General features: G+C 36.5%; 1 protein-coding gene across 3 annotated transcripts in view; it reads left to right on the top strand.

Annotated features, from left to right (window-relative positions):
* LOC145937697 (uncharacterized) overlaps positions 1-14,245 on the top strand; it is a 58,310-nt gene extending 44,065 nt beyond the window's left edge. For 2 of the 3 annotated variants that reach the window (XM_083040966.1, XM_083040967.1), the window contains 2 exons: positions 563-982; positions 3,515-14,245. In XM_083040966.1, coding sequence (XP_082897092.1) covers positions 563-982; positions 3,515-3,645 — 551 coding nt within the window. In that variant the 3' untranslated portion in view covers positions 3,646-14,245. Of the gene's footprint in view, positions 1-562; positions 2,560-3,514 lie in introns of those variants that run through there. The other variant, XM_083040968.1, reaches the window with a different exon arrangement.
* Positions 14,246-17,513: the final 3,268 nt, after the last annotated feature.

Here is a 17,513-nt window from a genome sequence, read left to right as displayed (position 1 = left end):
AAGCAGTGGTATCAACGCAGAGTACTGTTTACAGTTATCAGCTGATTTCTGTCAAAAAATATTAATCGCAGATACGGCATTATAACATGCACATATATAATTTAAAAGCTTTTTGCAAATTCAAAAAAATGTTTTGCAAAAATATGGTGCTTTATTAAGAAAGCGAAAGATGGATTTTATAAAAAGAAGCTTACAATATAAATATCTAAATTAAATGAACTAAAAATCAAATCAATAATTTATCATAAAAATACTTAAATTATACTTTTTACTTGCATTTCACGTTCTCTATTTTTGGATATCCCAAGCCCCAAGCAATCGAGAAGTCAGGAAAAGCCAAACATAAGAATAACGTCTACCGACCCTTCTCTTAGAATACTCAATAAATGACTAACTTGTGAATGTTAGATAAACCAAGGTGAGCGAATCGATGGAATTTATAATCCATAATCGTGAATTCCCCCTTTTCTCTCTTCGACCGATCGAATGCGAATCTATAGTTTAACGGCGCACGCCCTACCTGTATATTTCATGCTGCTTCCTGGGAATCGCACGAAAAAAGCGGCGGGAGCGCCGATGCCACAGGGTGGTACTGGTGGTACAGGGACCTATGGTCAGCCTCAGGCCGGTTCGTCGCCGAGCACCCCGGGCCCCGGCGGCGGTGGCTCTACCGGTGGTGCTACCGGAAGCGGCGGCGGCGGCGGTGGCGGTGGTGGCAGCGGTGGTGGCGGTGGCGGTGGCGGTGGCGGTGGCGGCGGTGCTACCGGCTTCTCCACCGGCGCTGCCGGGGCTGCTTCCTTTGGTCTCGGTGTTACCGGGGGGTCTATCGGCAGTGGAACCGGAGGTGGGGCCGGCGGCGGTGCCGCTGCGTCCGGGACCAACTGGTCCAAAGGACCCGCACGTCGGGGTCGTGGGTGGCGTGATTGGCGTCGCGGTGATCCTACTCTCATCAAGGGCCTGTGGAAGTCGAAAGGTCCTCTAGGTAAACGGACTTGTGCTAACTCACGCTCGATTAGGTTGCTTGCGATTTGTGTTGTTATATAATATGTGTTTGGGAATGTGATTGTTGTGGAATCTCGGTGATATTTTTTTCGTTAAGCGGTGGTATTTCTTTTGTTCAAGGAAGGACTAATATTTGAACTCTCCACGGAGGATTTTGAAATTGTCATTCTTTAATTTGGATAACTTTGACTTCAAATATTTTATTCTTAATTAACGGCATTAATTGTATATGTTGTGTAATTGTGACGAATAGGCTATATATATTCTTTGTTTTGATCTTTCGTTTTAAATCGTTTCTTGTTTATTCCTTGGATATTCCTCCAGCAAAAAATACAGATTTTATCCTTTATTCCTCGGTAAAATAGACTTTACGCTTTAGCAATTCTACAGAGTTGCTAATTATTCTTTTGATATGCTTCAAGCACCATTGTATGATAATTTTATTGTTACGTAAAAATACTGGCTTTAAGATTGATGTGTTACTTTTGCTTACTATAATTAAAACTTTGCATGAATGTGTCTTAAATCTGATAGTTTAGACCATTTTATGCGTTTTAAGCCCCATATTTATCATTCAAAAAACTAAATATTATACTTAGAAACAATACATTTATAGGCGTATTTATAAGAAAAAGTGATTTCAAGTAATTCATACTTTTTTATAGATATCTCTCTCTTTCTTATGAAAATCTAAGTCATCAAAAATTGCATTCGCGATGACATAATATGGAGATGCAATTTACATTATATACTCGTTTACTTCTACTTTTATCGATTCGATGTTCGTAGCGGAATAGTAAAACTTTTTTAGTTTTACTTTGGCGTAACAGCACCTGTCACGAAATCTCATATTACGACAGTCGAACCATAAAGCACGTCTTGCAATTTTACGAAAGTTAGTTGCCCGTCTGCGATTATGCGCTCGCTTGAATGGCAAGAAAATCAACCAAAAAAAAAAAAACTTTTCCAGAGAATTTTTATGTAGCGGCATACTCTCTTTTTTTTCAAATAGATGTAGAATTTTAAAGGTGGAAATAGAGTTTTTTAAATTTTAATGCGCGGAAAAAACATCCTACATATTATCCGATCGAAGTTTTAATCATTCACGATGTAATCGCCACGAGTTCAATTAGATTATCTCAGAGAACGTTCGCGTATATAGGAAAGGAAAATAATCGGATTAGAATCTAGTTAATTTCCGACGATATGAATTTTATATACCAGAAAAACTTTTTATACCATTTTACGGACAGAACTCATGACAGTTATGCATTTTCTGCCGCAGAATGACAGTCATTTTCCGATATTGTTAGAGGACCAAGGTAGGGATATAATGGCGATGGCTGTGAAAAATTCATGAAACGAACAAACGAAATAGCGTCTTTTTGCTTGCGTTCTCCGCCAGTTCGAGTCTCTGTTTTAACTTTCAAATACGGCTCGGGCCGTGGAGGGTCTCTCTTTCGTTTTGGAAATTTCGAATTTTCATCGCAGATTAAGATTATACTTACTTAGCTAAAAAGATCTAAAGTCGCCTGACTTTCGAAAAAGCAACATATAACTATAAATACACAACACGATATTAATTCTTCATTAAAATGATTAATTCTTATGCTAGACTTTAAAGTCGCATGCACATATATTTATTCTTAATAATTAATAATAGAAGTTTCAGGTTAATTAACTGTTATATAAAATGCTTCTCAAAAAGATTGTTAATGTATTATAAAATATTAATAATTTAAAAAACATGATTTCCTATATTGAAACATTTTCTTTTTCATATTATAAAATTGCTGGAAATATTAAATCATATTTTTTTGCATAAATTATGGTATATACATTACGGTTAATAGATGAGATTTAACTCAATGTTAATTTCTCATCGAGTAATCAAGTGAATCTTGCACTCTGCCGGTCAAACATTGATTAATCAAATTCTCAGTGAATTGAAACTGAAACTTCGAAATATTGCTGATTAATTTACTGCTACCACAGTTTGCTGAAATTACTGGCTATAAACTAACCAACTTGCTGTTGATTGTCTTTGCCGGATCCGTCAGTGCGAAACATGCATTCATATTTCAAACCCCGATCGATTTCGAACCGTATACGTCAACCTTTATTTTCAAAAATCGTGATTTCTTCCCCAAAATCACACACACTCTAGAATATTGTTCATTGCATCCGTATATTTTGGCTTTGATTTCGTCTTGCATTTCCCCGAGCGATGTGCGCACATAATATCTAAAGCAATTAATTCAATTGTATTCCGTGTATATATATACGCGCATGCACTCGAGATAACAAATTATACCTGAAGGGGTTGAAGCAACAAGCATGCATCAGCACTTAAGCACCTTGCGCATGTTGGCGATCTTCCCACGATGCATGCTATCCAACTGTTTACACACTTACTCTACAGCCGTGCAAGGATGTTAATTAGCTTCTTGACGTCGCGTTTCACGTGACAAGAGCGTTACACGAGCACGTCCCGTGTCTTGCGTGTGAACAGATTCGCTAGGACAAGCGGAGATCTACATCATCGTGGCTCTTTTGATCGGCTTTATCACCGTGGTGATCGGATGCTGGCTGTCCGACAATTGCTGGTCGCCGGAACCGGAAGGGGTGGTCACCCTCGCATAGCCTAGTGCCGACTTCCGTTCCTCCAGGCGATAACAACTACCACGACGCCCCTCCTACAGGATTCTTCAGGACCTCGGCCTCTATCCGGATCATCGACGCGGTAACGCACCCATCGGCAATCATCGGCCGTTGCTCGACATCAATGACAATGACACGCTGTTGCGCGTATGAGCGTCACGTACTTATTGTTAGAAGGGAGGACCTTCCTTGCCGAGGAGGCATCGATCGACAGGCGTCCGATGCTTCCTCGTAGATTCCTGTCTCGCGAAGAGCGGGCTTTCGAGCAAGGTTGGTTGTACACTTGAATGTAAAGGGAAAGAAATTATAAAGGATAAACGAGATTAGAGAAGAAAGAGATCTGAAATTTTTCGCTCTACACTGTATAATCGATTTTTTTTTAATTCACACAAAATTTGGCGCATATCGTTTGCAAGTGATAATCGAAAATTGGCAATACATCGAATCAACATATGGAAAATTATGTCGCAGCATTTTATACATGGCGGATGAGAGGAGACGAGGCTCGATCGAAGTGATTATGATCTCTAGAAAACTGGCTCTCTGCAGTTATAAGTCGGTTCTCCTTTCGCGTCGTTATAGCCGAGAGAAGAGATTTTCTTAAACTTGATTAACATAATTAGATATGTGTGCTCGGAGCGTGTCTGGATTCGAACGCGGACGATTCCATTAAGGATATTGAATGTTCTATGTCTTCTCATCCACTTAACTGTTAATTTAATTAATGCCTAATTGTGTAAGCATTGATAGCGCGTTCAGCGCCTCGTGATATGGATATCAATATTATTATCTCATCTATTATACGCAATTAAATGTCAGAATCTAAGACTTCCGGGATAATTGATAATCTTCCGCAAAGCGCAAGTTACGCAAAATTAAGACAAATCTATATCTATATTGGATTATGATAAACACACCGAAGGAGAGATCTTTGAAATAAAGTATCTTGCATACATCTGCGTTATATCACTACACAAATACGCCATTTGATAATAATACAATCATCGATCAAAACCAAACGCGCGTTCTCAGTCAGTCAGTATCTCATGGGTACTATATTTTTTTATGATTAGAGAATCTCGGGCCGGCTACTTAAGCTTCCGAATAACTTCTGAAGATTCGTCTTCTTCAGCTTATCCAAGTGCTCGTGACTTTCATCGTTCTCGGTCAAGTCGAATCGAACCTTTTTTCCTTCTTTTTTTACGACCGGCAGAGAATCGCGCCTTCCAATTTTAAAGTGAGTTCGAAGGAACGCTATCCGCGCAAAGAGTTTGCGCCGACACTCGGACGTACGTCCGTCCGGACGTGAAATCCTATTCGGATTCAGCGGGGTTTGTATGCGCAAACGGACGGATTGCGAATGCACCGCGAAGTTCTTATATTGCGATAATACGGCAAAGTTACTGCATCAGACAGTGATCCGCCGGCGGCCGCAACGAAGTTGCAGCCGCTCGCAAAGTCCGAAAATGGGTCAATAGCCGCCCTCCTCGCTGACCGCCTCCTGGTTCGCTCGTAACGTCATTAAAAGTGTATCGTAACGAGACGAGAGACGAGCGGTGGAGGCTATTCGAGTTACTCGTCGATTCTCCACACAGCCCGCGGTATACGGATAATAGTTTCGCCCACATGTCTTAATCGTCGCATTCCGCGTATATGAACCCAAATATGAACTGTTACGTTGACTATGAACCTATCGGAAATGATTCCAATCCGAGTTGATTCTCTCTAGCACCCTCTCGAATTTCGCCACTCTCCGTATTATTTCGATCTATCGATTTATTCTCATCGATAATTAATTTTCATTGCTTCGCGGATATTCACTTATCGTAACATATCGTTAAGAGACTGATTTTTTCCTCTTATATTGTTAGCGAGATCCGATTCTTATGTAATATATATTTTCGGATTTTATCGCTCTTGATTCGATAGTTGATATAATTAATCGCGAATCAAAAATCCTTGACACATTTTCTAGCGCTAATCCAACGTACCTTGATAAGAATGTTTCGATATTAATTGTTAGAAGTGCCACTGTTCCAGATAAATTAATTGTTTTTTAATTGCGTTATTCAGCTCTTCCTCGTATAATATTAAGAATTGATCCAAGTAACTCTCTTACGTAATTATTATATCGTATAATTCCCCATAGAATTTATTTATGTTGTTACGTATCAGTTACTTCGTTAAGACGACTAACATATCTTAGGTGTGTACGTCGGGCATACCTATCAAACTACAGAACAGTTAATTACTGCATCATAGAACCGCGTAGAATCGAGTATTGACTTAACGGCATCGGGAATGGGTTCGATGCGATTAACTGAGAATGTCGGGGTTGTATCGGTTTTACTTCACGGAGCGTCTCGTGTAGTCGTGGCCAAACACGATAGAACCGATCGTTAGCACGCGATCTATGCCGGATTAATGAAAATCAGCGGACGAGATGTGATTAATGCACTGCTCTCGCGCACGATTCTGTTTAATATAATACTATAGGACGACGGCGTCTCTTTCGTATTTCGCGCACGCTTTGTGTTTCTGAAACTCAATATACCCTATTTTTAATAATAAGTTTTCATCGTCTTTCTTTATTTTTCTCGACTGTTTTTTTAATTTAACTTTTAATTCGATTTCACCGTGAAATATTCCGTTACGCAGATTGATATTTTTTCTATCTACATACATTTTAACTAGCTTTTAACAAGATTTTAATTTATCCCATAATTCTCTGTAATTTTACTCTTATCCTGTTCAAGAGATTTGTTAATAATTTTAATAAATTAATAACATATCTGGTGAATACAGACTAGCTATATGATACTTGATTGGCTCTCGTGTCTGGAATCACTGCAACGATTGCAGTAACGAATGAACGAGTGTATCAACAAAAAAAACGCTGCATTTGTACAAAAAAGCATTTTATTTGCAAGCTCAACCGTACGATCATAGTTTCTTGCACACGATTTTATTGACGGTGAGATTTGGTTAGGGAAAAAGTTACAGAATTATTAAGTTATTAAAAGGTAATTATTAAAATTTTCTACAAATCTATTAGCAAATGTATTTGACATTAAAACTCGCAGATTTTTTTTTTCAACAATATTCCAAATTGATAACAATTTGCACACGAATCTATTAAATATTAAATCATTGAGTCGAAAATAACGCTGGATTGACACGAAAATTTTTGTATGGCTTCATTAAGTGATTAAATACTATACGCGAAAAGGGAAGAGGAAAAAAGTCGAGGCAAATCGCCATATACTAATATCGCGTTTTCGGTTCGAGTTGGAAAATTGAAAAATTTCATAGTGGGATGGTGCCCTCGGGTAGATTTGATGCTCTCGGGTACCCGCCGACGCACGCCCATGACGTACGCAAAAATAACAAACAAGACGCAGATTTCTATGCGTGATACAGGTTGATGGTATAGACAGCCCGATATATCGTCGTCCAAAATGGGGACGATTGCTGTCGAATCAACGATCTGAATTTTTTTTCCTCATTTTCTCTCTTTCTCTTTCTCATTCTCGCATTTTGCACCCGCGTGGAACGAGCGGGCCGCATTGACAGACTAATTAACCCGGAAGCTCTCCTGCTCGCCGCGTTTATTTTATCTGTCGCGCGAGATCCCGCGGGCGCGTACACACGCCCGGTTGATCGATTAATTGAATTTTGATGGACAGGCGCTTAATGATCTCAAAGAGCAAAGAATTGCGTTCAACGAGCAGAAATTTTATTATAATTTACAGCGACAGTCTTTTCGAGATATATTTGATTCAAAATTCTCTTCGCTTTGTCATAGCATAAATGCAATGCATTTGCAGCGAATTAATAATTTTATCCGCGATAACTACGATAATGTTTTTACTTAAAACCATTATATTTTCATCCAAGAAATCTCTACTTCTTTTAAACCTTTAACGCATACAATATGGTACATATACATATATTACGACCCTTCATTACATCACAAACACATATCCCCGATTTTTACCCGAGTAACATTCTTTACTCACGTTTTGTAAATTGTCGAGTAGTATAACGTGAAATATACGCGGCTGTACCGAAAAGAAAAAAGAGTTAACCGAAATCCGCACGTCACTGCGACTACATATTTCGCTGATGAGGATTCCAACGGTGTTTCCAGCAGGCGATGTGAGTTATAGCGGACGATGCGAACCGGACATTCTCGGGGTGCGCGATCGTCGTCGCACACGTATCCGCGCGAGGGCGAGGGCGAGGGCGAGAACGTAGTAACGTTACAGGGGCTGCTGGCGCAAGTTCGCGAGCTTCGTAAATTACGGCTGACAGCAGCGTCGCGTCCCCAGTGTACCCGCGTGTACGCTCGCCGAATATGCTCGGACAATGCACGCGTATTCCGAGACCGCGCGGTCTCTCTCCCGATGTCTCCCTCGAGCGAATCTTTCCCTAAAAATCGGACCGCGTCTACGCGAACGTGATACGTGATCACTCACTCTGTCTGACATCCGTAACCGTCCGTTTGAAAGGCAACCCATTAGTACCCATTAGGGAATAAACACATTTTCGTACTTTTTGGAAAGCGCAGATTCTGAATAGCATTTCTTGAAGATGAAGTAGCCCCTCGTTAATGCGATATTTGTATATAACTGAATTAGTGCGCCGCAATCGCAGACGTAATTTACGAATAAAAAATATCCAAGCCAAATTGAGTTTTGAATTTATATATATATATATATATATATATATATATATATATATTGAAAAAGAGAGAGAGATTTTCAGTATGTTGAATATACATGTAGAAATTAAAACTCAAATATTGAAGCAAAGTTTATTTGAAATTAAATAAAAAATATTATCGGCAGTATTTGCTCTCATATATACATTGTTTGTAATTGATAAATCAAAAATGGTTTTAAATCCCACACACTTGCGAAGTTTGACATGCGCTCTATTTCAGTTATATACATATATTATATATACAAAGATAAAATGAAATAGAATACGCTATTTACTTGCAAGATAGAGAAAACACTCTCCGAAATACATTTCCGACATTAATCGAAAATTGTTAGGATCGACACTTTGTGCCGATTACAGAAAAACTAAGGTGTTCAAGATACAATCTGAAAAAATGATAAATTAATAAAGTAAAATCTTGATAAACTTTGCGATTTGAGTCGAGCGATCTTGAAATGTATAAAATAGCAGGGTCTTGTATATAATATAAATATATGAAATATGTTATTTCATATAGATATCGCATATAGATATATCTTCGTTAAATTATCTCGTGGCTCACGTTGAATTTCAAGCTTCAAAGGCTTGCGAGATGTGCGGTGGAGTGTATAAGGCAGGAGATACGATGAATTGGGGATACAAATTGCTTGGTGGCTCGATTACGGTCTATATGTATTTCGGTTGATTTATCGGCATATGGGAGGAATGTTCGCGCTAACTTTATTTCACAAAAAATATTATTACACATAATCAATTTATGTATTTATATCGAATTTATTAAATTCAATTTTTGTATTTCTCCTTTTTTTATTTCCCGTAAATTTAACGCGGGAGGAGAAACGGGAGGAACGAAATTTAATAAGTAAAATGAAATTGCTAGAGATACAGGTCGCTTCTCTCATCTCGCGATTGAGATCTTTCGATTTGTCGAGCAATGGTGGCGAGCGACTGTCTGCGACGCACGCTCGTACAGTTGCGATGCTTTCAAATCCCGCGTACAAAAGGAAATAAAAGCTATTCGAAGACTGACAACCGCAGAAGTGCTGTGATTCGAATCGTAGTTCGGTTAAATGAGCAACGTCGAGAGGAGAGACTTTGTAATATTATCAATTACAGCAAGACGCGATCAAATTTTCTGCGATCCGATTACGCGCGCTTTTTTTTTTTTACATATTCTTTCACGAAAATGTGTAGAAAACTTTCGCAATATATCACAAATAAAAGAAATACAAATAAACTTTTTTATCTCTCAACGTGTCCACACGTCGGAAATTTATTGCTTATTGATCACTTCTTTGAATCGTATAGAAGCTTTAAATAGGAATTTGATATAAAGTCACCCTTTTTACTTTTAGAAGCTAAATTCAATTGACGGTAATTCAACTTCGTAACGAGTTTTCACAAAATAAGCACTGTGAACTGAATCATGCACTTCTAAATTTTCACGACAATGGCAAACAAAAACGCTCTCTTTCGCGGAAATAAATGCGAGTCGGATAAGAATAATAAAAAGGCAAAAGAGAATTCGCAAGTCGACCACTGCGAAAACTCCCGATTAAGTCGAGCAACAGCGAATGAACGAGCGACGAGCTATCGTTACGTTAGTAATTGCGACAAAAAAGAAGAAAAAAAATCATTGTCCCGAGAGAAATCGCCATGCTTAGTGCGACGGGGTCCTTTGAGATGGGTGAAAAGGAAATTCCTCGTCCGGAGGGGGCTTGTCGTTGTTAGCTACCTGGTCCGGAAGTTTTTCTCGCGTTCTCCATGAACGGATCTTTTTCGCAAGTCTCTGCGAGGCTAATCTAGCTCCTGATTTCGCGATCGTCGCGGACGAAAGCCCCGACGAGTTTCTCCGTCGGCGAGTAAATCGCCGCCGGCGGGTTAAATCGCGGAGAGACTGATCCTCGAAGTGGAATCAACGTGCAATGCACGCTGAATCTTGTATCCGGCCCGAAAGGTCGGAAATACGTCGGCTTCGCCGCGTGCGAAACACGCGTATTCGCTCTATTTGCACGGCTAAAGGTTTCGTTTCTTGCCTAGAGCACTAATATGAACTTACATGTGTAAGCCGCTTATTCGGAGAGTGGTCCACTTTCCATATGTCTCTCTGTTGCCGGACGCAAATATTAAGTCGGAGGCATCTCAATTTTAAAATTAAAAAAAAATTAGACTCATAAACTGCATCTTTGGATGACAAATCAAATTTCGAGTAAAAAAAATATTGAAATGTAAAGCATGAAAATTAACAAATTGGAAATAAGGTGTAAGAAATGCAAATGATATAATTCACATTTAATATAACAGAATACTTATACTAGTGAACACTTGAATAGTGTTTCATGTATATATATATATATAGAACGTAGAAGTTCATGTGTGCGCAGATTTGATTTATATCTGTTGGGATTTACATAACTGTTCTCGCGTGTAGCCGTGCAAATTGAGATTTGTCTGCGCGTGTTCTTTAAATGCTTTGCATAGGTTTATCTGAGGGCAGCTAAAAAAAAATAATAATTAATATTTCGCGAGTTTTATAGAGCGGCACACGCTTGAATTTTTCACATATAAAAGATATCGTTCGAAGTAAACCTCCGCGTATTTATAAATTTTATGATCAAATGCGCGCGATTACTACACAAACTTAACCCTTTACTGCTACTATTGTATATTGTATGAGGATTTTACATCCTATCGTATATGGATGTAGCTTGTGATATGCAGTATATCGCAATAAACGTATGGGGATTTACGTTGTATGGAAACAGATTAGATTAGAACGCAATATTCCATGAATAGCTAACTCAAATAGCTCCACAGATAGCTTTCGACTCGTGTTGACAACGAGATATAACAGATTGACGCAATAAATTCTATGTTTGTTATTGTTCTTTAAAGGATTTTTAAATTGTCTTCCTCTGTAATTTTTTAAATATACGTTAAAATAATTTTGTCGATTTATTATTTCGATTTAAATAAATTTTTTTAAATAAAAAAATATTTAACAAAATTATATATGTATGCATAATTATAATTTACTCCAATTTCTGTTAAAAAAAAAAAAGCATTCGTGATTGCTTCAATTAATAATAAATAAATACTCGGATGTGAAGGAGGCTTTTCGAGATGAAAGAGATATGCAGTAAAGGGTTAAATGCCATTACAGAGTACAATCTAGACATGCGTACCATTGTTCATACATATAACATGCTGAGAGGCGTGCTTTTTCGTGCTTCGGACGACGAGTCAGTCTATGCTTTTGCCGTACAAGCCCACTCGTAGCCCACTCGTAGCAAGTTTAGTAAATACTGGACCACATTTAGAAACGTCAGACTCTCGCGAGGGAAGGTAAATCCAGGTGAGAGGCTCTGGAATACCGAACACGTCACACAGTGAGGGATAGTAGCAAACTTCCCGCTCCTTTGGGAGTGCCAAAAGCTGCGTTTCTCAATCGCATCTTATGATGCACCGCGGTAAGCCACGGTCTCTCTTCTTCTCTCTCCCTTTATCCCTAAACAAAGACGGTAGGTTTAAGAAGGTTGCGCGTCCCCGAAAAAAATGGAAAAGGATAACTTCTTGCCTTGCACGTATCACACAACGTTAAGGCGACGATGTGTGTTCTGATTTTATTTATATAAATATAATTATCGTTCTTTTTTCTTCTCTCTTTCGAGACATTTAACTTTTTACACATTATGTTTAATTTTGGCATAAGCTTGGCAATTAAATGCATTGTGTATTTTTAAGTATAAATTTTATTAGCGTTTTAATTATCTGTACGCAATGGCTCAGTCTGTTTATTATCTCGTCTTTTTAATGCATAAATGCTATTGTGATTTTAATTTCCACAACTGGTATGGTACTAATCAATCTCTCTCCGTGGCATTGTTTTTAATAACAACACATGTATATGACTCTAATTTGTAGTGTATTTCCAATTTGAACAGAATAAATTGAATATACACGATTTCTCTTATTTTAATCATAAGGTTCTATTAAAAATTTTTTATTAAAATTTAGAATATGAGAAGAAAATAAAACTTTAATAAAATATTAAAAAATGCAACATCGGTTAATGCAGAATGAGCCATTTTTTACAACCTCCGCAAAAACTTTTATAGATGAAATATGTATGTAATTTCCCTTCATAAAAAAAATTAAAATTTAATTAAAAATTATAATATTATCTTTTATACATTTGATGAATTTTTTAATTTCTGCGTGACAAAGGTTTTATTGGATATTTTTGAATTTACGTGGGATTATTGCATAAAAGATTTGCGTTTTTATTTTGCATTCGCCAATCACGATTCGTTACATCCATACGAGCGACAGATTGATGCAACACGCACGCAAAACGATAAATAATCGATTAATCGCGACACGTTTGCACTTCGGCATTAGTTTCGACAACGAGATATTCACATTCGCGCGGTGCGCGTCGCATTTTTGCTCGACGTCGCGTCATTATTTCTCGGAAAGTAATTGCTGTTCGTTAATGACGTCCTGTGCAACGTTCTGGCACAAAAGAGTCGCTCGGACTACTGAGTGAGATCCGGCGTCGTAAGAAGTCGACCGGTTATATACCGTCGGTCCTCCTCGAGATCAGCGTAATTAACGAACTTCCGACATTTCTGGCATGGAGTTAAGGCGCGACGAATTCATTTCAAGCGGGAACAATGAAACGCTATCGATGGCGATACTCGCTGAGAAATACGACTCGCGTTACGGTATCATCCATCAACTGGGATCGGAAATTCGATGTCTCTCGGTCTGTGATTGATTAGTTATTTTTATTCGTCTTTAATTGAATTCGTCTTTAATGGTAATTAACAGAAATGGTTCAAATAAATCAGAATAGCAATGCATATTTAATTTGAAACATTAAACCATATGAACGTGTAAATGTAATATGAATTATGCTATCCATTTTGATTTTTTTATTACTGAAGAATTTCTCGAATAACTGAATTTTTTTCTATACATATATCAAAATTGATTATAAATAATTTCAAATATTCGCGTATGCGCGTATATATTTATAGGATTTATTGGCTTAAACAACGAGAGTATATTAAACAATGCTCTCGCTCGAATCGAAAAATATTTGCGCTTAATGCGATTAATGTCTCGGATTATATATCGTATTTTATGCGTATTTTGTGCTGATACGATTAAAAATTTCGCGATACAACCACGAAAGGGGATAATACACCACCGTCCGAAATTAATATCAATTTCCGATTCCCAACCATCATCCCATTTGCGATCGCGGCGAGAGATCGATGTTACTCTAGACTTCAGTCCGCTCGTGTGCGTCCGCATCGTACATTAATAAAAAGTGATAATAACGTACTAAACTAAGTGGACCAACGTCTCAAAGCCACATATGGAAATTCTAAAAAGGGGTCGTAGCATAGGGAAGACCCGCTTGAAAGTGTTATAAGTACATCGCGTTGACCAATCGGCCGATCGATCGCTCTTCGTTGCTCGCTTTCGCGAAAAGCCATTTCCACGATTGAAGCGACCACGTGCGGAAAAGTGGTGGTTATCGAGGCGAAAAATTCGCTTCGATGTGCATAGCACTGACCGACGTATTATAGCAGGTATACATTTGTGAAAATTGACGAGATATTCGAAAAGTAAAATGAAAATGTATGTACATATATATGTGTCACAGGAATACAATGTTCTAAATATATACAATGACACCCCTAAAGAATGTTATTAAAATTTATCGCATATTAGCAAAGTAGATAGATATGAAAAATTAAAAATTATTAATTATTTATAAAAAATTTTAATGCTAATTTAAGAAATGTTATATCTTTAAGAATTCAAAATTTTAAATACTTTGAAGAAATTAGATATGCATATTCTAAATCTGTGAAATAAGGATTATTCTAAATAATTGTTAAATATAAAAATATTATAAATTTGAATATATTTCTACGCTTTACTTTTACGTGAGATTGTACATTCTTCTTATTTTATTTTATTACTGATATAGGAGTGTATCAGCTCTATATCATTTGAAATTTAATGTGTTAGATTTGAATATATATATTCTCTATATTACACACTATATTACTGTGTATATAAAATGTTCTATACGTATAATACACATAACATAATATATAGTATATATTATTTCATTATACTCGTCTACGTCTTTAAGACATTGCCGTCTTTCGCTTCAATCGGAGAAATCTATTGCTATTACTGCATGTGCAGATTATAAGTGTCATGACTTGCAAGTCTCTTCTTGCGATAACAAAGATTAATGCACTCGTTTAAATGGAAAATTTATTGCGATCGAATAGGCCGATCGGTTAATCGCTAATAGGCGAATAGATAGGGAAATATCGATATCAGCTTGAGCTATATATAACACGTACCATTGTCTAAAAAATTATCGTACGAAATATTTCCATAAATCATATACATATATATATACATATATATATATCTATACATATATGCGTATTTATATACACACGAGGCACTACAACTTCCTTTTCTAGTACGTTTAAAACTAACATTTTTATTCACACACACACACACACACACACACATAAGATGCTACCTTTTTTATATTTTTACTAAAATATGAACGATGCGTGTGTGTACACAGTGGCATAACCGCATCGCGTAGACATTTCGACTTACAATTAGACGAAATCCAAAATACTAGATAGACTGAATGCGCTATTAGAATTAGTTATGTATATTCTGATATCGAATTTCGTTCTCAAATTTTTCCTCTAATGTCGAAATAGAAGATGTGCATCGTGCGGTCATATATACGCTTGTTGCTTCTTATATAAATGATAATTGTCTGGTTAAGCCACTGTTATCCTTCTTTAAAAATTCAGCTTCACGAAAGTAAAACAAATCATTCATATTATCATCGATATGTATTATCGATGATATGTAAAACTAAGCGCTAAGTTTAGTTTATAAAACACAAAAATATGTTTAACATTTCCTCCGCGAGAAAATGTAATAATTACATCGGAGAAATTGTATATGAAACAATTGGAATAAACGATATTCCGCAGACAATTGTGTGTCGCGGCGATCTATTGAAACAAAATATTGGGAAAAATAAAATTTACATTCTCCAATCAACAAAATTCATTTCATTTCATTTTTCTATATGCCGCGGAAACAAAGCGAGATATTAAAGTTTTTAGAACAACATTTAGCGAAACCAATTTGATAAATGGTCCTTCAATATAAAAAAATGATAATTAAACATAAGAACTACAATTTTTTTTAAATGACCAACTTATCTACACCTCTATGTAAAAGTCTCATTATTCTGGTCGTAATAATTAATCTTTTGAGCGTACATAAAGGTGCCTTTAAGTTCCGCGTTTCACACGTTGGCTTGGTTCACTTTTGTCTCCGCCTTTTAGAATATTAATGGTTCTTTCCGGAGACCCACGATGGGAGAAACGCAGATAGAAAAATATGATATGAACGAAACTTTTAAAGCGATTATTATTCCATATCTTCGATAAATAAGTAATGCGCTTTTATGTATGTTTAAATTTTTGCTCGCGATTATATACATATATTTCTGTTAAAATCGTCACTCTGAGAGAGCACAGATTAAAAATGTATGACGTAGCAACTCTGCATCTCTGAAAACTATGTAGTCATTGCGTGCATATACTGCGTGAAATAATTATGACATAATTTTTTTATAGCGTTATTCAAAGTCAGATAATAATTTCTCAAAAAACATTAATATTTTACTAATCATTAATTTCGTGTCATCATCTCGTTTAAAACGAGGAATAACAATTCTCAATTTTACTTGGCACTAACTTTAAGTCGAAATATTGTCATGCTTGTATAAGTCGTGATAGGCAAATATCTACGTAAGAATTTTTGAACGTAAATAAATAATCATTTAACGATACACACATATCTCTCGAATATATTAAATTTCACTGTTCCGTTTGGCCGATATCATTTCCTTTTAATAATGTTGAATAATGCGAACGCTTAGCTTGGCTCATGCGATATATTGTCGATATGCGTGCGAAAATTAGCCGCGACGTCCATGTTTTTTGCTCACTCGGCGCAGCTGCAGCAGGTAGTGTACATATGCATATGTATATATACATATATATTTTAGTGTGCGTGTGCCTACTTCGTCTTATAGTTTGATACTGTTGTATATATCGCGAACTGTACCTCGGAGTTACTGTAAAACACTTTAACTGTCAATTATACATGGAGTTTTACGATATACACAAAACTTCAGCCAAGCGGCATAAATATATATAATATATAGTAGGTATACACACATGCATATATACATATATGTACGTGTAATGTAAGAATAGTCAGTACATATAAATGTGAAATGTATGGCCTGTGCATAATTCTAAATTAGGTACGTTCGAATTAATATCCGTAGGCCTATACGTATGTAATCGGCTGTGGGAGAGATGTAACTCGAATTTAGAATATCAAGAGTTACATCTAATGTTAAGAATATCCGGACGGGTAAAATACTATCTCGTCCGTTAATTAATCAGAAATTATGCAAGAGTATTTAGCATCCTTTTCATCTCGAATATACGTCATATAAAAGGGATTGTGTAAATTATATTGTAATTTAATTAAATTAAAATAATTTTTTCTTAATATCTTACAATTAATATTTAATTGTTTTTTTAGAATAAAATTTTTGATTTTGAATTGGATAAAAAACGCTTGTTATGCGAAATTTAAGAAATACTTACTAGATTACTCCTTGTAATTACGACATCCTTTAATATCTTCTCAAAGAGATCGCTGTACTTTACGAAATATTATATTCTTGCGACGTAAAAAAAAAATATTTCCGAAATAGTATTTTACTTGTTCATAATTATACGTATATGTAACCATTTGCCATAACTCAAATATAGGGTTGAACGCTATTAAACGAATTATTAAATCAACTGCTGATTATGATATTTCGAGTGACGTTTCTTTGTTTTATTAATTGTGCTCTTGCGATCCTTTGTAATTTAAAACGTCCCTTACTCTCCAATTAGCAAGTCACGAAATAAGTGTTTCAGGATGCCTTTTTATTATTTTAGTTTTATCCCCGTTGCATTCTATTG

The sequence above is a fragment of the Prenolepis imparis genome, unplaced genomic scaffold, assembly GCF_030444845.1.
Source record: "Prenolepis imparis isolate NDT839.2.m4 unplaced genomic scaffold, iyPreImpa1.0 SCAF_6, whole genome shotgun sequence".
Lineage (NCBI taxonomy): Eukaryota > Metazoa > Arthropoda > Insecta > Hymenoptera > Formicidae > Prenolepis > Prenolepis imparis.
Note: the sequence above shows the minus strand (reverse complement) of the source record. Positions and strands in the feature narration are given on the sequence as shown.